At 44.1% G+C, this 23,969-nt stretch overlaps 1 protein-coding gene across 3 annotated transcripts in view; it reads left to right on the top strand.

The window, feature by feature from the left end:
• LOC139374193 (solute carrier family 25 member 21) overlaps nucleotides 1-22,455 on the top strand; it is a 234,736-nt gene extending 212,281 nt beyond the window's left edge. For all 3 annotated transcript variants that reach the window (XM_071115211.1, XM_071115209.1, XM_071115210.1), the window contains exons 5-11: nucleotides 2,322-2,388; nucleotides 5,600-5,659; nucleotides 12,706-12,813; nucleotides 13,080-13,244; nucleotides 19,599-19,780; nucleotides 20,651-20,703; nucleotides 21,518-22,455. In XM_071115211.1, the coding sequence (XP_070971312.1) occupies nucleotides 2,322-2,388; nucleotides 5,600-5,659; nucleotides 12,706-12,813; nucleotides 13,080-13,244; nucleotides 19,599-19,780; nucleotides 20,651-20,703; nucleotides 21,518-21,579 (697 nt within the window). In that variant the 3' untranslated portion in view covers nucleotides 21,580-22,455. The remainder of the gene's footprint in view (nucleotides 1-2,321; nucleotides 2,389-5,599; nucleotides 5,660-12,705; nucleotides 12,814-13,079; nucleotides 13,245-19,598; nucleotides 19,781-20,650; nucleotides 20,704-21,517) is intronic.
• The last annotated feature ends 1,514 nt before the right edge of the window (nucleotides 22,456-23,969 follow it).

The following is a 23,969-nucleotide window of genomic DNA, read 5'->3' as shown; positions in this document are numbered from 1 at the left end:
TTACAAATATTTCACTGAGGGTATTTTAACTTTTTGTATTGTTTGTTGGTTTGGCAATGCCACTGTCAGCCAGAGGAATATGCTGAGAAGGATTATCACCACAGCAAGCAAGGTACTTGGAGTCAAACAGACAGGCATGGATGAGATCTTTAAGGTCAGGGCCCTCCCCAAGGTACTTGGAGTCAAACAGACAGGCCTGGATGAGATCTTTAAGGTCAGGGCCCTCCGCAAGGTACTTGGAGTCAAACAGACAGGCATGGATGAGATCTTTAAGGTCAGGGCCCTCCCCAAGGTACTTGGAGTCAAACAGACAGGCATGGATGAGATCTTTAAGGTCAGGGCCCTCCCCAAGGTACTTGGAGTCAAACAGACAGGCCTGGATGAGATCTATAAGGTCAGGGCCCTCCGCAAGATACTTGGAGTCAAACAGACAGGCATGGATGAGATCTTTAAGGTCAGGGCCCTCCCCAAGGTACTTGGAGTCAAACAGACAGGCCTGGATGAGATCTTTAAGGTCAGGGCCCTCCGCAAGGCTCACAAAATCAGTTTAGACCTAAGTCACCCCCTGTACCCAGACTTTTAACGAATCCCCTCTGGGCGCAGGTATAGGGCACCCCTCGGCAGGAAAAGCGGAACTAGACAATCATTTGTGCCAGGTGTGTTATCCCTCCTAAACAGCTCAGGCTAATGTTCCTATCCACCCAGTAAGTCCAGCAGGCTAATGTTCCTATCCACCCAGTAAGGCCAGCAGGCTAATGTTCCTATCAACCCAGTAAGACCAGCAGGCTAATGTTCCTATCCACCCAGTAAGGCCAGCAGGCTAATGTTCCTATCAACCCAGTAAGACCAGCAGGCTAATGTTCCTATCCACCCAGTAAGGCCAGCAGGCTAATGTTCCTATCCACCCAGTAAGGCCAGCAGGCTAATGTTCCTATCAACCCAGTAAGGCCAACAGGCTAATGTTCCTATCCACCCAGTAAGGCCAGCAGGCTAATGTTCCTATCCACCCAGTAAGGCCAGCAGGCTAATGTTCCTATCCTCCCAGTAAGGCCAGCAGGCTAATGTTCCTATCAACCCAGTAAGGCCAGCAGGCTAATGTTCCTATCCACCCAGTAAGGCCAGCAGGCTAATGTTCCTATCCACCCAGTAAGGCCAGCAGGCTAATGTTCCTATCCACCCAGTAAGGCCAGCAGGCTAATGTTCCTATCCACCCAGTAAGGCCAGCAGGCTAATGTTCCTATCCACCCAGTAAGGCCAGCAGGCTAATGTTCCTATCCACCCAGTAAGGCCAGCAGGCTAATGTTCCTATCCACCCAGTAAGGCCAGCAGGCTAATGTTCCTATAGACTCAGTAAGACCAGCAGGCTAATGTTCCTATCCACCCAGTAAGGCCAGCAGGCTAATGTTCCTATCCACCCAGTAAGGCCAGCAGGCTAATGTTCCTATCCACCCAGTAAGGCCAGCAGGCTAATGTTCCTATCCACCCAGTAAGGCCAGCAGGCTAATGTTCCTATCAACCCAGTAAGGCCAGCAGGCTAATGTTCCTATCCACCCAGTAAGGCCAGCAGGCTAATGTTCCTATCAACCCAGTAAGGCCAGCAGGCTAATGTTCCTATCCACCCAGTAAGACCAGCAGGCTAATGTTCCTATCCACCCAGTAAGGCCAGCAGGCTACTGTTCCTATCCACTCAGTAAGGCCAGCAGGCTAATGTTCCTATCCACCCAGTAAGACCAGCAGGCTAATATTCCTATCCACCCAGTAAGACCAGCAGGCTAATGTTCCTATCCACCCAGTAAGGCCAGCAGGCTAATGTTCCTATCCTCCCAGTAAGGCCAGCAGGCTAATGTTCCTATAGACTCAGTAAGGCCAGCAGGCTAATGTTCCTATCCTCCCAGTAAGGCAGCAGGCTAATGTTCCTATCCACCCAGTAAGGCCAGCAGGCTAATATTCCTATCCTCCCAGTAAGGCCAGCAGGCTAATGTTCCTATAGACTCAGTAAGGCCAGCAGGCTAATGTTCCTATCCTCCCAGTAAGGCCAGCAGGCTAATGTTCCTATCCTCCCAGTAAGGCCAGCAGGCTAATGTTCCTATCCTCCCAGTAAGGCCAGCAGGCTAATGTTCCTATAGACTCAGTAAGGCCAGCAGGCTAATATTCCTATCCTCCCAGTAAGGCCAGCAGGCTAATGTTCCTATCCTCCCAGTAAGGCCAGCAGGCTAGTCTCTTTTTATTGGTATGTAACTGTTATGAAAGTTGTATTGTCAAGTTGTACTAGTTGTCATGTTGTGTCATGTCTAATGCTCATTTTATTATTCTCTCGACAGTATATATGGCTTCTATAAGGGGATCCTCCCTCCAATCCTGGCTGAGACCCCAAAGAGAGCAGTTAAGGTAAGGCACAGGAAGTGCGACGCTGTTCACCACGTGCATGGTCGACGCGTCAGGTGGCGTCACCCCTACGCAATGCTCGTCCCTCAGTGCAGGTGGAATCGCCACGGTATCTGACGTAAGACAACGCAACACATGCCCACTAGAGCTGTGGGTGAATCACCTGTGTGACAACCCAGTAGGTTGTGTTCATTAGGGCCCATCATAGCAAAACGTTTTGCAATGGACCACCAAAATGAGGGCTTGTTATTGGACATGTTCAAATAGTACCTCCCTGTTTCACTCCATTTCCGAGTGTCTTCTTCCATTTCATGCTGAACACACCCCGGCTGGAGTTCCACACTTCTACTGTGTGAAAGTCTTCCCCAAGCGTGCTCGCTACTGCTGACATCCAGGGAACACAGCACACACAACCTCCTCTGGGTCACTAGTTCTGGTATCTGCTGCTGCTGCCTCTGGGAATAGTAAAGTGTTGTGATGGTGAGACACGTGCACAACAAACAGACGCAGCAGCGCCTCTCTCTGTCAGTGCCACGGTTGTGTTCATTAGGCACCAAATGGAAGAAAACTGATGAAACCGGGAGGGACTACACCTGAATTGACCAATAAGAAATATGGTTGTTTTTCCGTTGTAAAGCATTTTACCTACCTCCCCTTCCTCTTGTAATGACGTGTGCGTGAGTGTGTGCGTGCGTAAATACTCTCATCGAGTAGACGGACAAATCACTTACCGAGCTAGAGCTGGCTGTGCGATTGTAGGGGGAAATTCATGTGAATTATAGGAAAGATTCACCCATTTTTTTTAAATGTTATATCGTTTTTGTACATCTCAAATGATGCAAAACTCATCATACCGGCTGTATATCTGCCTGCTTGAATTGCGACTAGCTCAGATACACATAAAACTAAAACAAATTACCCCGGGAATAGATAGAACATCACTCAGAGATGCACAAAAACAACATAACATTCAACATGGGTCAATCGTTCCTTTAAACAGCAGATGAAATGGCCTCTGCAGGGCCTTTTGCCCTGACCTCAGATAAACACATCTACTGATTTGTCGCCAGGCCGACGCTCCTGTTTCGTTGTACATGTAATACAGGAAAGAGATAGGAAGTGACTCTATTTTGTGACTCTATTATTGGTTCAAATCTTGTTCAAAAGTATACGGTGCCTTCAGAAAGTATTCACACCCCTGGACTTTTCCCACATTTTGTTGTGTTACAGACTGAATTTTAAATTGAGATGTATTTATTTTTGTCACTAGCTTACACAAAATACCCCATCATGTCAAAGTGGAATAGTGTTTTTCAAAAAATGTTTTACAAATGAATAGAAAATGAAAAGCTGAAATGTCTTGAGTCAATAAGTATCCAAACCCTTTTCTATGGCAAGCCTAAATGCGTTCAGGAGTAAAGATTTGTTGAACAATTCCCATAACAAGTTGCATGGACTCTGTGTGCAGTAATAGCGTTTAACGTGATGTTTGAATGACTAACTCATCTCTGTACCCCAAACATACAATTATCTGTAAGGCCCCTCAGTCGAGCAGTGAATTTCAAACACAGATTCAACCACAAAGACCAGGGAGGTTTTACAATGCCTTGCATAGAAGGGATGGGTAAAGATAAAATAATTAAATGTATCACTAGCCACTTTAAACAATGCCACTTTATATAATGTTCTCATACCCTACATTACTCATCTCATATGTATATACTGTACTCTATACCATCTACTGCATCTTGCCATCTTGATGTAATGTATCACTAGCCACTTTAAACATTGCTGCTTTATATGTTTTCACACCCTACATTACTCATCTCATATGTATATACTGTACTCTATACCATCTACTGCATCTTGCCTACGCCGTTCGGCCATCACTCATTTAATTATTTTTATGTACACATTCGTATTCATTCCTTTACACTTGTGTGTATAAGGTAGTTGTTGTGAAATTGTTAGGTTATATTACTTGTTAGATATTACTGCATGGTCGGAACTAGAAGCACAAGCATTTCGCTACACTCGCATTAACACCTGCTGTATGTGACAAATACATTTGATTTGATAAGCAGACAGTGAATATCCCTTTTGAGCATGGTGAAGTTATTAATTACACTTTGGATGGTGTATCAATACACCCAGTCACTACAAAGATACAAGCGTCCTTCTGAACTCAGTTACCGGAGAGGAAGGAAACCCCTCAATGGTGACTTTAAAACAGCTAGAGTTTAATGGCTGTTATAGGAGAAAACTGTAGTTACTACACAATACTAACCTAATTCACAGAGTGAAAAGGAAGTCTGTACAGAATACAAATATTCCAAAACATGCATCCTGTTTGCAACAAGGCACTAAAGTAATACATAAAAAAATGTGGCAAAGCAATTCACTTCTTGTCCTGAATACAAAGTTTTATGTTTGGGGCAAATCCAATATGACACATTACCGAGTACCACTCTCCATATTTTCAAGCATAGTGGTGGTTGCATCATGTTATGGGTATGCTTGTAATTATTAAGGTCTGGGGAGTTTTTCAGGATAAAAAAAGAAACGGAATGGAGCTAAGCACATGCAAAATCCTAGAGGAAAACCTGGTTCAGTCTACTTTCCACCAGACACTGGGAGATTAATTCACGTTTTCAGACAATATCCTAAAACACAAGGCCAAATCTACACTGGAGTTTCTTACCAAGAAGACAGTGAATGTCCTGAGTGGCCGAGTTACAGTTTTTAATTAAATCTACTTGAAAATCTATGACAATACCTGAAAATGGTTGACTAGCAATGATCAACAACAGATTTGTTGATAATTTTGAAAATAATAATGGGCAAATGTTGCACAACCCAGGTGTGGAAAGCTCTTCGAGACTTACCCAGAAAGAGTCACAGCTGTAATCACTGCCAAAGGTGCTTCTACAAAGTATTGACTCAGGGTTGTGAATACTAATGTAAATGAGATGGTGTATTTTCAATAAGTTTGCAAAAATGTTTTTAAAAATGTTCTCACTTTGTCGTTATGGGTCAAGGGGTATGAATCAAGGGGTATGAATACTTTCTGAAGGCACGGTCTGTGTGCATCATAGTGGGCATACATGTAAGTGCAAGTTTTGTGACCGTTGTGTGTCTTTATGTAATGAGTCTGTCTATAACTTCCTCCTCCTGGCTTGGACACCTCCTTTATCTCCATCTCTTCTCTCCGTAGTTCTTCACCTTCGAACAGTACAAGAAGCTGCTGAGTCTCACCGGTCTGCCCGCTGGCCTAGTAAGTTACCCAAACACACACACACACACAACTATGTGCCGTGATTTTTCACTTCAGATTTTACACACACAAAACAAAAGCACCCAAGTATATCTAACCCCATCACTCAAACCCCGATAGATGGACACCCATTGACTGACCGTCAACATTCTTACCTTGACTAAGATTTTTCTTCTGGCTGACTCTGTGAGTCAGATGTGTAACTGAGACAGAGTCACCTCTACAAGGAATGACCCCGCCTCCCCACCCAGCATCCATTCAGCTGACAGATGTGTGTCAGGTGTGATTTCTGTGTGATTGATGGCCTACCTGTGCTAACCCGTACCTGTACGCACTTCACAATGACTAGCCTAGCTGTACCTGATCTGGCACCGCGTAACTACCGCAGCGTGTTTGCATAGCCATCCACTGAGAAATGTTTACCTGTCCCATCAATCACTCCTCTCCACCTCCTCCACCCCCTTCAGTCTCTCCTCCCGACCTCCCCCTCCTCTCTAAGCCTCCCACAACCAACCCCACCCTCCCCTCTAAGCCTCCCACAACCAACCCCACACTCCCCTCAGGCACTGTGTGGTTCTGTAAAGTAACGTCATTAGTAATGAATTAGTGAGTGGGTGGGTGGGTGGGTGAGGGATGTGTGTGTGGGATGGGGGGGGGTGTTTGTGTGCTCGCCCCAGGTCAGGACCCATCCTCACAGACAGACAGACGGACAGACTCAGCCACTTCTTCCTCTCTACCTTCTTATTGCTGCTATTCCTCCCTCCATCATCAATCACACTGAGGCTGTTCAGCTGCATACCCTGAACAGGATGACACACACACACACACACATGCTCAAACACACATACAGTACAAAACACACATACCGTACAAAACACACACACAGGTACAGGGGCACTTGACAGACAGACAGACAGACAGGAGGACAAAACAAGAGGGAGTAATGACCTGCAGACTTGTTCCTGACGTTTTCCGATTACGCCTGTCCCAGAGCACGCACACGCATGCAGTACAAGCCACACACGCATCGCGCAAAAAAAAACATGCATACACACACCTGGACCTGCACCTGGACTAGAGGAATACCTATGTCAGAATGGTGTTCATCGAGTATAGTTCTGCTTTCAATACTATAGTGGCCTCCAAGCTTGTCACTGAGCTCAGGGCCCTGGGTCTGAACCCCTCTCTGTGCAACTGGGTCCTAGACGTACTAACGGACTGACGCCAGGTGGTGAGGATAGGCAACATCTCCGCCACGCTGATCCTCAACACGGGGGTCCCACAGGGTTGTGTGCTCTTCCCCCTCCTGTACTCCCTGTTCCCCCACGACTACGTGGCTACGCACAATCTCAAACTCAATCATCTGACGACATGATAGTGGTAGGCCTGATTACCAACAACGACGAGACAACCTACAGGTTAGATCCCTGGCGGAAAATAGCCTCTCCCTCAATGTCCGCAGTGGAGAGGGTCAAAAGCTTCATGTTCCTTGGCGTGAACATCACTGAGGACCTGAAAGAGTCCCATCATACTGACACCGTGGTGAAGAATGCACAACAGCGCCTCTTCAACCTCAGGCGGCTGAAGAAATTCTGCATGCTGTATCACAACCGACTATGATTGGGAGTCCCATAGGGTGGCGCACAATTGGCCCAGCGTCGTCATTGTAAATAATAATTTATTCTTAACTGACTCACCTAGTTAAATTAAGGTAAAAAATAAATAAATACAAAAAAACATTTAAAAGACCTTAAACTCTAACAGATGCACCATTGAGAGCATTCTGTCGGGCTGCATCCCCGCCTGGTATGGCGATTGCACCTCCTTCAACCGCTGGTGCGGTCAGCCCAACGCATCGCCAGAGGCACACTGTCTGCCCTCCAAGACAGTTACAGCATGCTGTGTCAAAGGAAGGCCAAGAAGATCATTAAGGACCTCAGCCAGCCGAGCCACAGTTCACTCTACTATCATCTAGTAGACCGAGACAGTACAGGACCGAGAGACTGAGAAACAGCTAATATCACCAGAACATCAAACTGTTAAACAGCCATCGGTAGCCGGCTTCCTGCCTGGTGCTCAGCTCTGCACCTTGAGACTAATGCCCCATCTATATAAAGTTGTTTATGTACTGTTGTTCACTCGCTGTGTATGTGCAGTTGAAGTCGGAAGTTTACATAAACGTAGGTTGCAGTCATTAAAACTCGTTTTTCAACCACTCCACAAATGTCTTGTTAAACTATAGTTTTGGCAAGTCAGTTAGGACATCTACTTTGTGCATGACACATTATTTCACTTATAATTGCAGTGGGTCAGAAGTTTACATACACTAAGTTGACTTTAAACAGCTTGGAAAATTCCAGAAAAGGATGTCATGGCTTTAGAAGCTTCTGATAGGCTAATTGACATCATTTGAGTCAATTGAAGGTGTACCTGTGGATGTATTTCAAGGCAAACCTTCAAACTCACGGACTCTTTGCTTGACATCATGTGAAAATCAAAAGATATCAGCCAAGACCTCAGAAAAAAATGTGTAGACCTCCACAAGTCTGGTTCATCCTTGGGAGCAATTTCCGAACGCCTGAAGGTACCACGTTCATCTGTACAAACAATATTACACAAGTATAAACACCATGGGACCACGCAACTGTCATACCGCTCAGGAAGGAGACCTGTTCTGTCTCCTACAGATAAACGTAATTTGGTGCGAAAGTGCAAATCAATCCCAGAACAACAGCAAAGGACCTTGTGAAGATGCTGGAGGAAACGGGTACAAAAGTATCTATATCCACAGTAAAACGAGTCCTATCATCGACATAATCTGAAAGGCCGCTCAGCAAGGAAGAAGCCACTGCTCCAGAACCGCCATAAAAAAGCCAGACTACAGTCTGCAATAGCTCATCCTAATATACCTAATACTGTACATGCACTACATGGCCAAGTATGTGGACACCCCTTCAAATTAGTGGATTCTGCAATTTCAGCCACACCACGTCAGCACAATAACTTCATGAAATGGGTTTCCATGGCCGAGCAGCCGTACACAAGCCTATGATCACCATGCGCAATGACAAGCGTCGGCTGAAGTGGTGTAAAGCTCGCCGCCATTGTACTCTGGAGCAGTGGAAACGCGTTCTCTGGAGTGATGAATCACGCTTCATCATCTGGCAGTCCGACAGACGAATCTGGGTTAGGCGGATGCCAGGAGAACGCTACCTGCCCCAATGCATAGTCCCAACTGTAAACTTTGGTGGAGGAATAATGGTCCGGGGCTGTTTTTCATGGTTCGGGCTAGGCTCCTTAGTTCCAGTGAAGGGACATCTTAATGCTACAGCATACAATGACATTCTGGACGATTCTGTGCTTCCAACTTTGTGGCAACCCTTTGGAGAAGGCCCTTTCCTGTTTCAACATTACATTGAGATGTGTGGAAGAACTTGACTGGCCTGCCCTCAACCCCGTTAAACTCCTTTGGGAGGAATTGGAACGCCGACTGCGAGCTAGGCCTAATCGCCCAACATCAGTGCCCGACCTCACTAATGCTCTTGTGGCTGAACGGAAGAAAGTCCCTGCATCAATGTTCCAACATCTAGTGGAAAGCCTTACCAGAAGAATGGAGCCTGTTATAGCAGCAAAGGGGGGACCACCTCCATATTAATGCCCATGATTTTGGAATGAGATGTTCGACGAGCAGGTGTCCACATACTTTTTTACAATTTTCTTAACAAATTATATACTGTCTATACACACTATGTATTTATATTCTTGATTCTCACACATGCTCACTCTAATACAGTGCCTTCAGAAAGTATTCATACCCCTTGACTTATTCCATGTTTTGTTGTGTTTCAGCCTGAATTCAACATGTATTAAATAGTGTTTGTTTTTTTACCCATCTACACACAATACCCCATAATGACAAAGTAAAAACATGGTTTAAGAAATTTGAGCAAATTGATTGAAAATTAAATACAGAAATATCTCATTTACATAGGTTTTCACACCCCTGAGTCAATAATTTGTAGAATAACCTTTGGCAAAGATTACAGCTGTGAGTTTTCTGGGTAAGTCTCTAAGAGCTTTCAACACCTGGATTGTGCAACATTTGCCCATTATTCTTTTTTTTTTAATGTCAAGCTCTGTCAAATTGGTTGTTGACTATTGCTTAGATAACCATTTTCAGGTCTTGCCATAGATTTTCAAGTAGATTTAAGTCTAAACTGTAACTCGACCACATTCACCGTCTTCTTGATACGCAACTCCAATGTAGATTTGGTCTTGTGTTTTACGTTTTTGTCCTGCTGGAAGGTGAATTAATCTCCCAGTGTCTAGTGGAAAGCGGACTGAACCAGGTTTTCCTCTAGGATTTTGCCTGTGCTTAGCTCCATTCCATGTATTTTTTAATCCTGAAAAACTCACCAGTCCTTAACGATTACAAGCATAACCATAACATGATGCAGCCACCATTATTCTTGAAAATATGGAGAGTGTTACTCTGTAATGTTTGTATTAGATTTGCCGCAAAAATAACACTGTCTTCAATACAAAAAGTTAATTGATTGCAATTTTTTTTACAATATTACATCAGTGCCTTGTTGCAAACAAGATGCATGTTTTGGAATATTTTTATTCTGTACAGGCTTCCTTCTTTTCACTCTGTCGATTAGGTTAGTATTTTGGAATAACTATACTGTTGTTGATCTATCCTCAGTTTTGTCCTATCACAGCCATTAAACTCTGTAACTGTTTTAAAGTCACCATTGGCCTCATGGTAAAATCCCTGAGCGGTTTCCTTCCTCTCCGGCAACTGAGTTAGGAAGGATACCTGTTTCTTTGTATTGACTGGGCATATTAATACACCATCCAAAGTGTAATTAAATAACTTTACCATGCTCAAAGGAATATTCAATGTCTGTTTTTTTTTTACCCATCTACCAATAGGTGCCCTTCGTTGCGAGGCATTTGAAAACCTCCCTGGTCTTTGTGATTGAATCTGTGTTTGAAATTCACTGCTTGACTGAGAGACCTTACAATTATCTGTATGTGTGGGGTACAGAGTGTGGCGGTCCTAGCTAAAACTATATAAATATAAAAATATATACAAAAATAAGACTCATAAATATCAAAAAGAAGTAACAAAGACAAATAGAAACAAATTTGTGTTGATTTGGCCATCTAGCATCAATACATTACCCATCCCCCAACACTGTCAACCAAGAGTCAAGACTAAACCAATTCACCTTGGTGGTGTGCAGACTGGTTTTATATTATTATTAACGATTCCACACAAACCAGAAAAAATACAACAACATGTCTGTGAAACTATATATTCACAGTATTATGAATGAATTGTGGTTTATTTGGTAGCATTTTGTAGTGTGACTGATTTTACTAATTGTATTAGTACTGTACAAAGTTAGAGGTGTGCTATTTGATAGATTCCCACGCTCCCCCTACCTCGGGCTTCCAGTGGGGAGACCTGAGGTCAACCTACCCACATCCCCTCCTCATCTCGTACTTCTGAGTTGGAGACCTTCCCAGGCCGTAGCCTGCCTAGCTCATAAACTAGAATCAGGGCGCCCACTCCGACAAGGTTAATTGACCCACAGTCCCACGCGGTGACATCATATCATTGACGTGGCGTTCAAATGAGCGATAGAAAACCGATCGTGCAAATGTCACCACTCCAAAATTTTTGGTGCAGGTGCCCCGTGCCGCCCATGTTGCCTATACCTAAATCCGCCACTGGGTACAGAGATGAGATAGTCATTACAAAAGCATGTGAAACACTATTACTGCACACAGAGTAAGTCCATGCAGCGTATTATGTGACTTGTTAAGCAAATCTTTACTCCTGAACTTATTTAGGCTTGCCATAACTAAGGGGTTAAGTACTTATTGACTCAAGACATTTCATCTTTTCATTTTTTATTCATTTGTACAAAATAAAAATATGCCACTTTCACGTTAATGGGTATTGTGTGTGTGCCAGTCACCAACAATCTAAATGTAATCCATTTTAAATTCAGGCTGTAACACAACAAAATGTGGAATGAGTCAAGGGTGTGAATACTTTCTGAAGGCACTGTATATCTACTTGTATTGTTATTTCTTGATTCTTGTTTAGATTTTTTTTCAGATTTGTATTGAAAGTTATTTGTATTGTATTTGCGAGACATTCTACTGCCCTGTTGGTAACATGAGCATTTCTGCTTAAGCATTTCTGCGCCTGCCGTTACACCTGCAAATATGTGTAGGTGGCCAAGAAACGTTGATATGATGCATGCACACAAACACGTATGCATGCACACACACACACACACACACACGTCATGCGCTGGTCTTTTCCCCCTCACACAGGCTCGACACACATTGACCACCCTTCACTGTACGTCAAACACACCAAAGTACTTCATGCTAAATGTCCATTCGATTGGACTTTTGAACCTTTCTAGAGAATCTGTCGCTTCACCCCTATACTCTTCCACCAGTTGTCTTTGAAAGTGAGAACTTCCTCCACCCCGTCCAGTCCAACAGTTCTCTTGCAAGAACAGATCCGCCTTTGCGTCCTCCTCATACGTCTATGACATCTCCTTTCTCTCACTCGCTCTTTCACTCAGCCCCTTCTCTCCCTCTGCTCCCTCTATCCATCGCTTTGTTAGCTCTTTGCATTTGTAGACATGTAACAATGGCTGTCACAGCATGACTGAGACTGATGTCCTATGTCCGTGTGTGAGAGAGACTGGTTTCTGTCAAAGCCATATGAAGCTTTGAGTTGTGCTGTTGTCTTAAACACACTACTATGCTCACAATGTAAACCCATATAATCCATCTTATACTATATATCTTACGTATGTCCACCTTATAAACAAATACGCCCTGTACCTTTCCCTGTGGCTACCTGCCCTTCTCTGTTTCTCTCTTCCCTCTGTCCTTTTCCCTCCCTGTTGATGTGGAACTTCAATCTTGTATTTCACTCCCGTACGTGTCCCTCTTTAACCATCTCCCGCTTTCTCTCCTGCTTTCCCCCTCCCTTCCTCTCTCCCCAGGCTCTGTCAGTAGCAGGTCTAGGGTCAGGCCTGACCGAGGCATTTGTGGTCAACCCATTTGAAGTGGTCAAAGTCGGCCTGCAGGCCAACAGAGATTCTTTCCAAGTGGTGAGATTCAAAAGCACTGTTTAATAGGAACTTAATGCACTGCAATATCTCACTGCTGTCACTTACGATGGCCCGGATCCTAACTTGAGATCTGCATGCTTAACTTGCCCTTTACCGTTGATGTTTATCTTGACAGTAACCATTGACACCGATGCATGGTTTTGCGATACTCAAGTTAAGGATTCCGCCCTTATAGTGGATCTTTGCTATTCTCTGTCATTGACATTGTGCTCTTTTCTTCTCTTCCTGACCTTGCCCCGATACAGCAGCCCTCCACGTTTGCCCAAGCACGGAACATCATCAACGCAGACGGCTTTGGCCTGCGAGGGCTGAATAAAGGGTTAACGTCGACCCTGGGGCGCCACGGCGTCTTTAACATGATCTACTTTGGATTCTACTTCAACGTCAAGGATGCCATTCCTGCCAGCCAGGTATCGGGAGATTAGATTGAATGTGCCTGTCTGTGTTGTTGCTGTCCTGGCCTGTATCTCTGTTGTTTTTTTTCCATAGGCTTTCTGTTTTTACACCAAACAGACCAAGGACTTTTGACTTTCCGTTACATTAGATCAGTTGGATGTAACTGTATGTGTACAGTTTTTTTTTGTGTGTTAAGTTGTATTGTAGGTCATAGACTATATATTCCTTAACCAAACTGCCCAGCCACCAAGTGACTTTCCCTTACAGTAGATCTAATTGTTATGTCCTGTCCATAGACAAAGCCAGGCCTATTAATCACTTTGAGAGCCTTTCAAACAGCCTCTCAGTCTAATATACTGGATAAGTGGCTCTCAGCCTGTGAAAATACCAATTTTATGGCAGTTGGATTGGTTAGCCATGCTCTAGGTACTACAGTTGGATTGGTTAGCCATGCTCTAGGTACTACAGTTGGATTGGTTAGCCATGCTCTAGGTACTACAGTTGGATTGGTTAGCCATGCTCTAGGTACTACAGTTGGATTGGTTAGCCATGCTCTAGGTACTACAGTTGGATTGGTTAGCCATGCTCTAAGTACTACAGTTGGATTGGTTAGCCATGCTCTAGGTACTACAGTTGGATTGGTTAGCCATGCTCTAGGTACTACAGTTAAATTGGTTAGCCATGCTCTAAGTACTACAGTTGGATTGGTTAGCCATGCTCTAAGTACTACAGTTGGATTGGTTAGCCATGCTCTAGGTACTACAGTTTGATTGGTTAGCCATGCTCTAGGTACTACAGTTGGATTGGTTAGCCATGCTCTAGGTACTACAGTTGGATTGGTTAGCCATGCTCTAAGTACTACAGTTGGATTGGTTAGCCATGCTCTAGGTACTACAGTTGGATTGGTTAGCCATGCTCTAGGTACTACAGTTGGATTGGTTAGCCATGCTCTAGGTACTACAGTTGGATTGGTTAGCCATGCTCTAGGTACTACAGTTGGATTGGTTAGCCATGCTCTAAGTACTACAGTTGGATTGGTTAGCCATGCTCTAGGTACTACAGTTGGATTGGTTAGCCATGCTCTAGGTACTACAGTTAAATTGGTTAGCCATGCTCTAAGTACTACAGTTGGATTGGTTAGCCATGCTCTAAGTACTACAGTTGGATTGGTTAGCCATGCTCTAGGTACTACAGTTTGATTGGTTAGCCATGCTCTAGGTACTACAGTTGGATTGGTTAGCCATGCTCTAGGTACTACAGTTGGATTGGTTAGCCATGCTCTAAGTACTACAGTTGGATTGGTTAGCCATGCTCTAGGTACTACAGTTGGATTGGTTAGCCATGCTCTAGGTACTACAGTTGGATTGGTTAGCCATGCTCTAGGTACTACAGTTGGATTGGTTAGCCATGCTCTAGGTACTACAGTTGGATTGGTTAGCCATGCTCTAAGTACTACAGTTGGATTGGTTAGCCATGCTCTAGGTACTACAGTTGGATTGGTTAGCCATGCTCTAAGTACTACAGTTGGATTGGTTAGCCATGCTCTAGGTACTACAGTTGGATTGGTTAGCCATGCTCTAGGTACTACAGTTGGATTGGTTAGCCATGATCTAAGTACTACAGTTGGATTGGTTAGCCATGCTCTATGTACTACAGTTGGATTGGTTAGCCATGCTCTAGGTACTACAGTTGGATTGGTTAGCCATGCTCTAGGTACTACAGTTGGATTGGTTAGCCATGCTCTAGGTACTACAGTTGGATTGGTTAGCCATGCTCTAGGTACTACAGTTGAATTGGTTAGCCATGCTCTAGGTACTACAGTTGGATTGGTTAGCCATGCTCTAGGTACTACAGTTGGATTGGTTAGCCATGCTCTAGGTACTACAGTTGGATTGGTTAGCCATGCTCTAAGTACTACAGTTGGATTGGTTAGCCATGCTCTAGGTACTACAGTTGGATTGGTTAGCCATGCTCTAGGTACTACAGTTGAATTGGTTAGCCATGCTCTAAGTACTACAGTTGGATTGGTTAGCCATGCTCTAAGTACTACAGTTGGATTGGTTAGCCATGCTCTAGGTACTACAGTTGGATTGGTTAGCCATGCTCTAGGTACTACAGTTGGATTGGTTAGCCATGCTCTAAGTACTACAGTTGGATTGGTTAGCCATGCTCTAGGTACTACAGTTGGATTGGTTAGCCATGTTCTAAGTACTACAGTTGGATTGGTTAGCCATGCTCTAGGTACTACAGTTGGATTGGTTAGCCATGCTCTAGGTACTACAGTTGGATTGGTTAGCCATGCTCTAGGTACTACAGTTGGATTGGTTAGCCATGCTCTAGGTACTACAGTTGGATTGGTTAGCCATGCTCTAGGTACTACAGTTGGATTGGTTAGTCAGTGAGTCAACTGAGAGGAAGGAAAATCAGAGAGGAGTTGGGTAGAGTGCCGCTAATAGCTCGTCTGTTTGCTCTCTACAACATCCTCAGAGGTTCACGTTACACATCCGGCATCGAGGGCCTGATTCCCAAACAAAAGTACATTTTGTTGAATGGAAACGTTACCATACGCCAGCCTGTTCACCGTGTAGAAACTGGAGACAGCATTAGGTCTGCGTCGCAAATGTCACCCTACTCCAGATATTGTGCCCTATGGGCCCTGGTCAAAAGTAGTGCACTACATCTGGAGTAGGATGCCATTTGCGATGCATCCTAGATTAACTTCCATGGACTAATTGAAAGCAGACAGTGTATTATTATTTCAGGAGGAAGTTAGTTCTACAGTGGGGTAGATGTGGAAGCCGTTTTGACTGAAGCTTTTTTTATTGGGTGAATTCACCCCTGGTCTGCATGATTCTGGCATTTATGGATGGCGCTTATGTATAGTTATTATCATGCGTGAACTGTATTAAAGTGGTCAATAGAGGGAAAATGACCACTTCTTAGGCTTGGTTATCTTAGCTTCAGAGAGTGATCCTTTGGGGAAAACCAGTCATATCTCTCTGTTCAGGAATTTTTCTACTGACTCAGAATGGCTGGTATTTAGACGGAATCATTGTGAGATGGAAAAAGGGGGTCATATAAGTCTAACTATGCATTATAACTGCATCACAATGCATTATACCTACCTGCAGGCTTGGCTGGAGTTGAGCCTGTTTTAAGTGAAGCTCAGCCCATTGTAGAGTTACAGGATAGATATAACTTGCTCAAGCAGAGACGGGCTGGGCTGATTATTGAACCCCTTCAAATGCTTTTGTTAGCAGGGGGAGCAATGAGCAATCGCAACTCAGTCGTGTCGGCAGTCAAATTCACTGTGCCACGTTCATGTGCATTTGAACGGGCCGTTCCTAACACAGTGCCGTCCGAAGTGAAATGTCTGAGTTGGTGCTTATTGTAAGTACATGTTGGTGTTCAGAGGCCGGACTAAAATGTAACCTCCTCAGTAACTCAAATGTAACCTCTGGGTTGAGTACCCCAACTCTTTTATGAGTACCGGTACTGTAAAACTAAACTGAGTACCGGATATTTTTATTCCACTTCAAGCAGTTCCGTACTCCACATTCTACTTAAAAAACCAACAACTCTAAGATGATCCGTTATTTAACTCAGCAGCACTCAGTGTCCAGATCTTTGACAAGATACAGGCTTGTCCAGGATCTGCCTTTCTATAGGCTTCTGTCATTTGTAAAAAATATATATATATATCCTGACCAATTAACCTTCAGAGTTCCCTGGGCTGACCGGGACTTCTCTCTCTCTTTGGTACAGTCACACACACACACACACACACACACACACACACACACACACACACACACACACACACACACACACACACACACACACACACACACACACACACAGTAATACCCCTGTGCTGCAGAGAGTCAATGCCCAATTAGACTAAATTGTCCCCATATGCCTCCGCCAGTCTGCCTGCATGAACCCTGTTTATAAATCCGCTCTCTCTCTCTAGCAAGCGCACAAACAGACATGTGCTTCAGCCAATCAGAGAGGTGGAAACTGCACTAATTTTCCCCCTTGCTACCATTAAATTATCAGGGTTTTCATGCCAGCTTTGCTTTGCAATCATATGCATGAGTCAGAGTCATTGCTCTCTCTCTCTCTACCCCCCACACGCACACATTGTCCTTACATCTATCCTGTTGGGTTGGGATGGATTTCATCACTACACCATCAAGATGTTGAAGTCCGAAGTTTACATACAACTTCGCAAAATACATTTAAACTCAGTTTTTCACAATTCCTGACATTTAATCCTAGTAAAAATTCCCTGTCTTGGGTCAGTTAGGATCACCACTTTATTTTAAGAATGTGAAATGTCAGAATAATAGAGAGAATGATTTATGTCAGCTTTTATTTATTTCATCACAGAAGTTTACATACCCTCAATTAGTATTTGGTAGCATTGCCTTTAAATTGTTTAACTCGGGTCAAACGCTTTCTGGTAGCCTAATACAAGCTTCCCACAATAAGTTGGGGGAATTTTGTCCCATTCCTCCTGACAGAGTCAGGTTTGTAGGCCTCCTTGCTCACACACACTTTTTCAGTTCTGCCCACAAATTTTATACAGGATTGAGGTCAGGGCTTTGTGATGGCCACTCCAATACCTTGACTTTGTTGTCCTTAAGCCATTTTGCCACAACTTTGGAAGTATGTCTGTGGTCATTGTCCATTTGGAAGACCCATTTGCTTCAATATATCCACATAAAAAATATATTTTTTTGTTTCTCCCCAATTTCATGGTATCCAATTGTTAGTGGTTACTATCCTGTCTCATCGCTACAACTCCCGTACGGGCTCGGGAGAGACGAAGGTCGAGAGCCATGCCTCCTCCAAAACACAACCCAACCAAGGGTTGCTTCTTAACACAGCGCGCATCCAACCCGGAAGCCAGCCGCATATAATATTGTGTCTGAGGAAACACCGTACACCTAGCCTAGAGTCGCTAGTGCGCGATGAGACAAGGATATCCCTACTGGCCAAACCATCCGGATGAATTTAGGCCAATTGTGAGTCGCCCCATGGACCTCCCGGTCGTGGCCGGCTGCGACAGAGCCTGGGCTCGAACCCAGAGTCTCTGGTGTCACAGCTAGCAGTGCCTTAGACCACTGAGCCACCTGGGAGGCCCTATTTTGTCAAGTGCACCAGTCTGCAGCAAAGCACCTCCACAACATCATGCTGCCACCCCTGTCCTTCATTGTTGGGATGGTGTTCTTCAGCTTGCAAGCATCCCCCTTTTTCTTCCAAACATAACGATGGTCATGATGGCCAAACAGTTATATTTTTGTTTCATAAGACCAGAGGACAAAAATAAAATGTTTGTCCCCATGTGCAGTTGCAAACCGTAGTCTGGCTTTTTTATGGCGGTTTTGGAGCAGTTGTTTCTTCCTTGCTGAGCGACCTTTCAGGTTATGTCGATATAGGACTCGTTTTACTGTGGATATAGATACTTTGGTACCCGTTTCCTCAAGCATCTTCACAAGGTCCTTTGCTGTTGTTCTGGGATTGATTTGCTCTTTTCACACCAAAGTACGTTTAACTCTAGGAGACAGAACGCGTCTCCTTCCTGAGTGGTATGACGGCTGCGTGGTCCCATGGTGTTTATACTAGCGTATTATTGTTTGTACAGATGAACGTGGTACCTTCAGGCATTTGGAATTTGCTCCCGAGGATGAACCAGACTTGTGGAGGTCTACAATTGTTTTTCTGAGGTCTTGGCTGATTTCTTTTGATTTCCCATGATGTCAAGCAAAGAGGCACTGAGTTTGAAGGTAGGCCTTGAAATATATCCACAGGTACACCTCCAATTGACTCAAATGATGTCAATTAGCCTATCAGAAGCTTCTAAAGCCATTACATAATTTTCTGGAATTTTCCAAGCTGTTTAAAGGCACAGTCAATTTAAGGTATGTAAACTTCTGACCCACTGGAATTGTGATACAGTGAATTATATTTGAATTAAGTGAAATAATCTGTCTGTAAACAATTGCTGGAAAAATGACATGATGTAGATGTCCTAACTGACTTGCCAAAACTATAATTTGTTTCAAAGAAATTTGTGGAGTGGTTGAAAAACAAGTTTTAATGACTCCAACCTAAGTGTATGTAAACCTCCGACTTCAACTGTAGATATCACTATCTCTTTCTTTCATATTGAACAATGACCTGGACCAGGCAGATTATAAAATAGAAAAAGATGTCCAGGCAGATAAATGAGAGAGGAACATCCATGGATACTGCTGCAGCACAGACCTCTGTCTCTTTAGTGAACATCTCTATCTCTCTCCCATCTCTCGTTCTTCTCTGTCTCTCTTCTTTGTCCCTGTCTCTCCCTTTTCCCCTGTCAGGACCCAACCCTGGAGTTCCTGAGGAAGTTTGCTATTGGCCTGGCCTCTGGAACCATCTCTTCCTGTGTCAACATTCCCTTCGACGTGGCCAAAAGCCGCATCCAGGCTCCCCAGCCCATACCGGGAGAGATCAAGTACCGGACCTGCTTCCAGACCATGGGCCTGGTCTACCGGGAGGAGGGGTACGTATGGAGCACTGAAGTCCAGGGGGTTGCCTCAGCCTGGACTCTAACCCGGGTCCAGCGACTCAACCCCTTAGCCATTACGCCAAGACATCTGAACCTCTTGATGTGGTTCCTAGGTGTTGTTGGGTCAACTAGTGTATTGTCTGGGGCCTAGGGGGGGCTGATGCTGCTGTAGGAGTGGCACTGACTCACTGCTGCTTTTTCAAGAGGGAGAGAGGAGGAGGGAGAGAGAGAGAGAGGTCTACTCTCAGCCCACTCCATCCAGTCCCCATGCTCTAACACAACACAGTCGCAGCTAATTAGTGGTCCCTATGGGAGACGTCGTTAAGGCTGTCCTAACGAGCCGCGCGGCGCTCCATGGGTCAATCTAATCAGACAGAGGGGCAGGGAGGAAGTGGGTCGAGCCTTATTAACGCCATCAGTGGCGGGGGTAGGTGAGCAGGAGGCGTAGTGTGGGACGGGGGAGGGAGGGGTGACGGGTAAGGGAGGCCAGCGCCAGCCAGGAACACTGATCACCTTGAACACATTAGGGTTAGCGCAGATAGTAGGTATACCCTTAAGTTACACTACACTAAACACCAATGGCTATTAGTGTGCTCTCTCTCTCTCTCTACCTGACCTGCGAGGGAGACAGAAACCGGGCAGGCAGTCGCATCTGCTAAGCCCAATAATGCCAACACTCGTAATTACACACACATGTTGGCGCATTCATGCACACGCACATACACTCACACACACACTGTACAGGGATTTAGAATAAAAGGGATCCCAGTATTTATTTTATTTTTTAAGTAATGTTGTCTTTTTTTCTTAGTTCTAAGACACCTCTGTCGTTTCTCCAGATGTAATATTGTATTATTTCTCCAGATACTTGGCGCTGTACAAAGGACTGGTCCCCAAGATCATGAGACTCGGACCAGGTGACGTTCCTACAACTATTCAATTCACTTTCTTCCCAAACGTTTGGTCATTACGGACTGAGAAATAATAATGTAGCATTTCTATCAGAGGAGCAATGTTTTTGGTAAAGAGACGTCTGCTATTTGTTACAGTACATCTTGAATGTTATGGCTAATTTAAAATGCAGCCTACGTCTTTCATCATATCACTAAATTAGAGGTTGATTATACTATATTATAGATGTTTTTTTTTATCTAGATGTGGTCTTTGCTAATGATAGCCTAACCCTTATCTTGGTTTAATAGTTATTGCACAGCATGTCCTTCTAAAAATCAGTCTGGCAACTCCATAGGGCTGGGCGAAATACAGTATTTTACAATTTGCCGGTATTGATGCACGGACCGGTTTGGGTTTTTACTTTACCCTCTACACTGAAAAAAAAGATATAAACGCAACATGCAATCATTTCAAATACTTTATTTTTCACATGACTGGGAATACAGATATGCATCTGTTGGTCAACCTTAAAGAAAAAAGTAGGGGCGTGGATCAGAAAAAACAGTCAATATTTGGTGTGACCACCATTTGCCTCATGCACTGTGAAACATCTCCTTCGCGTAGAGTTGATCAGGCTGTTGATTGTGGCCTGTGGAATGTTTTAAATCATGTTAAATACCATCATACCGTCCGATTTATTTTTAATACCATGATATGATATTTTGGCCATGTCGCCCAGCCCTACAACTCCACACATGGAATTAGATGACATAATCAGTATTATAACGTGTAGTATTGTATTCATCTCTATGCCCCGTTGTCTTCTCCTCCTCCCAGGTGGAGCTGTGATGCTGCTGGTGTATGAATACGTTTCCGGATGGTTAAATAAGAACTGGTGATGAGAAGAAGCCCACCAGCCTTGCCTTAAGGTGCCCACCAGGCAATCTATTAGGATGCCCACCAGGTAGTTTACTGAAGCGCACCAGGCAGCCTTAGGAGGCCTGCTGTCTCAGGTTCCAACATCCACAGGCCTCCCTAAACCCTGTGACCTCCAATAGACTGTTCCAGCTAGTGCCCGTCCCATACATACAACCATTGTACAACCAGAATGCAACCATAGTATAACCAGAAGGCAACCATAGTACAACCAGAATACAACCGTAGTATAATCGGAATAGAACCATAACGCATAACACTGATCTGTTATCCACACTGCAGCCATACAACGTCCAAGCTCATCTTCCATTACACGCAATAATAATCCACCTCGACAAATCAAGGCGCTGCCTCATTTAATGCACAAACATTATTGGGAACAACTTAACACTTCTAATACAATAGCCATGCATGCCATTACATACTGTGTGCATAGATGAGTCCTATATTGTATCTCGCTGCCATACTAATGTAAACCTATTTAACATACAGGGGGTTTAGAGTCCACTACAAACTATTACAAACACACAGCCACAGTGTTCCAAGCCCAAATGTCCAGATTACACACACACACACACACGCTCCACCCACAGTGCATTAATTCAACGTCGACTTCACATAAACGGAATCAGGCACAGGATGAAGCCTCCTGTAAAATTCTGTCATTTTTGTACACATTGAATAGAAATGACAAAATCATCATAGAAGACAATAGAGACTCGCATTGATATCTTGAAATAGTTTGTGATTTTTTTTTTCTTTTAATTTCGTAGAATATCTTTTTCAAAGTCCCTATGAAGCTACTTGTATGTGACAGATTAAAACACGTCAAACTTGAAGTGTGTGTGTGTGTGTTTGTGTGTGTGTGGGAGGGAGGGAGGGAGAGAGAGAGAGACGTGTGTGCGTGCATGCATGAGTGTGTGTTCCTGTCAGCCATAGAAGCTGTTAGCCAAGAGTGTGCCTTCATATCAGTCTCCTCTCTGGGTCTGTGGGGCTGACTGAATCACTGGTGCAGCGTAGCTTACAACAAGCTCAAGTAACAACCTCCAGATATTCAAATATTTGAGCAGAGAATGGAGTCTACAACACACTCTCTCATTCTGCTGTATATCTCCTGTAGGCACGCTCTCACACACACACACACACATACACACACACACACACACACCTGTGGCTTAGCCTGGCTCCTTCTCTCTCCACCCCCCCCCCCCACCCTCCTCTCCTGGCAGCAGTCAGCAGTAGGCTATGTTGAGTCAGGTTGCTATTTGACACTCATCATTAATGTGTGAGCTGCTCTCTGCCAAAATGGAAAGACTCCCGGTTATTTGCCCCGAGGCCCACTGTACGGTCAGTGATAGACTAACAACTGAAGGCTGCGGATGGATGGAATTGTAAATGCTTAACCTGTTCTCTTCGTAATGGAGTGTCGAATGCATGCGTTTGCTCTCGAGTTCTTGCAACATGTGTTCGGTACGTGCACTGGAGTAACGTAGCAACGCAGTACACTCCTCCCTCACACACGCATAGAGGCATGCAAACTGTAACGCCTTCCCCCTTTACTGAACATATACCGCCACGCTCTACCCCGGCCCCGCCGTTCTCCGTTCCTTTACTCCCCCACCTGTGTAGGAATTCCTTGCTCTCTCTTGTCTGTCTCCAAGGCTGACATGTCTTCCTCAGAATGGCCTATCCCCGTCTCCTCTTTGACAGCCGTGCAATCATGAGAAAACATACAGTAGTAGCCTTGTCACAGCTTAAATGAAGTAGCAGCCTGTTTTTCCCCTACCAGGCCACAGTGGATATAGAGGGAAGTGAAAGATGAAAATACTGTATCCACAGTATTTGTAGGCAGTGTTGGGGAGTAGGTAACCAGCTATATGTAGTTCAACTGCATTTTGCAGTAGTTTGGTGGTAGTTGAACTAAATTCTAATCTGGGTAGTGTTTTCAGTAGTTCATAACTTTTTTTTTTACATTTAGCGTCGTAGCTACCTACTGTAACTACACAATACTTATTTTGCAAAAGGAAAAGACAATGCATTATTTTATTTTATTTTTTGGCATCACACCTGCCTTATTATCACTTGAAACATTCATTTTTTTGTGTGTGTTTAATAGGCAAAATTACATTGTGTTAACATACAGTATGACCTCAAAGTGATTTGTTCTTGAAATGTGTAGTTTATGACATTTCAGATTTAAATGTATCAATAAGTAGTTTAGCTGTAGTGAAACTGCTTTTCAAAGTAACTTCAGTTAAGTAAACTATACATTTTTTAAGCGTAACTTTAGTGTAGATTAACATTTTTTCAGTGTGAAGTAATTGGAAGCTTGTTAAACTATATTTTCAAAGTA

Source organism: Oncorhynchus clarkii, chromosome 19, assembly GCF_045791955.1.
Source record: "Oncorhynchus clarkii lewisi isolate Uvic-CL-2024 chromosome 19, UVic_Ocla_1.0, whole genome shotgun sequence".
Classification (NCBI taxonomy): Eukaryota; Metazoa; Chordata; class Actinopteri; order Salmoniformes; family Salmonidae; genus Oncorhynchus; species Oncorhynchus clarkii.
This window is presented reverse-complemented; position numbering and strand designations above follow the sequence as displayed.